The 1221-nt window shown below is 40.5% G+C and overlaps 1 protein-coding gene across 1 annotated transcript; it reads right to left on the reverse strand.

Moving 5' to 3' along the window:
- Window positions 1–300: 300 nt before the first annotated feature.
- On the reverse strand, window positions 301–1002 carry LOC137621892 (uncharacterized). The gene has a single exon (XM_068352396.1). The coding sequence runs from the start codon at window positions 1000–1002 to the stop codon at window positions 301–303; it is 702 nt and encodes a 233-aa protein (XP_068208497.1).
- Window positions 1003–1221: the final 219 nt, after the last annotated feature.

The raw sequence follows: 1221 nt of genomic DNA on the forward strand, positions 1-1221 counted from the left end.
GGACAAACTGGAGCAGGTATAAGCGTGTCTAAGGATTCTGTAAAATCTCTACAGAAACAAGTTGAAAGTGGCAGTAACTGGTTTTCATTTTGCTCTGAGAGATCCTTATGCATGGGGTCAAGTGGGTTTTCTGTGTGCTCTGCTGTATCCTCATGCAAGGAGTCCAAAAGTGGTTCTCCATTGCCATCCTTTGGTGATCCCATTGTTAGCCATTTTTCATAAGTTTTAAGTTTTAGGGGATTCAGCCTATTTTTTTTTTCATTTATCCCTGTTGCAGGGATAAATCCCTGTACTCTCGAATCATTTCTTTATATTCTGTGGGGAGAGTCTTTTCTCACAAACTGAGCATAGCATATTTACAAAACCACATTTTCTCAGTGGTTCTCGTGCTCCTGTTTTATTGACATGATCATTCAAAGCATATTGATAGTAATTCTTCAATGGGGCAAAACAGGTAACATCAAGTGGTTGAAGAACATCAGGAAGTTTTAATATAGATATGTTTTCTTTCTTCGCCAATTCAAAAGTTGCTATTGAGGTATGACTAATATGGCCATCGAGAATTAACAGTAAAGGATGCGTGTCTTTTGTTTCGTCTACGAAATACTTGAAAATGTCCTCGAAGATTGGTCTTGTCATCCAACCATTTTCGGAAACAGCATATTGTGTTCCAGGAATGTCTTGTGTACTTTTCCAGGTACTTTGCATGTGCTTTCCTCTAAATACCACTATAGGAGGAAGAGTAGTACCATCTGCACAACACATAGCAAGAACAGTGATATTTTCCCGATTTGCTCCATAGACAACATGTATGGTTTTCTTCCCCACTGAACCTATGGTCTCGCATTTTGGTGGGTCATGAGGAAACCCTGTCTCATCAAGATTCCAAATACATTCTGGTCTATTACTTATACCAAGACGTTCTTGTGCTCTCTGAAGCAAGTCGTAATATCCATAAATCACAAAAGGGTCAGCAGTTACATTTTTTCGATCTAACTGCATTGTTCCACCCTTTTTTAGACTAGATTATGTCCACTGAGAAATGAAGCAGCCCATTCCTAACCAGGACAACCACCCACGAAAGGGGTTAGAATCTCATTGGCGACTACGTGATCGTGGACAATACCCATAAATTCTGTCATGGTTGGTCCAAAACCCATCTCCTCCATCTCCAGAAGTGCACTCTTCAGCTTGTCCTCTAGCTCAGGTGAGAGGGCTGTC

Source organism: Palaemon carinicauda, chromosome 28, assembly GCF_036898095.1.
Source record: "Palaemon carinicauda isolate YSFRI2023 chromosome 28, ASM3689809v2, whole genome shotgun sequence".
Lineage (NCBI taxonomy): Eukaryota > Metazoa > Arthropoda > Malacostraca > Decapoda > Palaemonidae > Palaemon > Palaemon carinicauda.

Coding starts and splice junctions, on each gene's coding strand:
- LOC137621892 (XM_068352396.1), bottom strand. CDS start 1,002: ATGCAGTTAGATCGAAAAAATGTAACTGCTGACCCTTTTGTGATTTAT.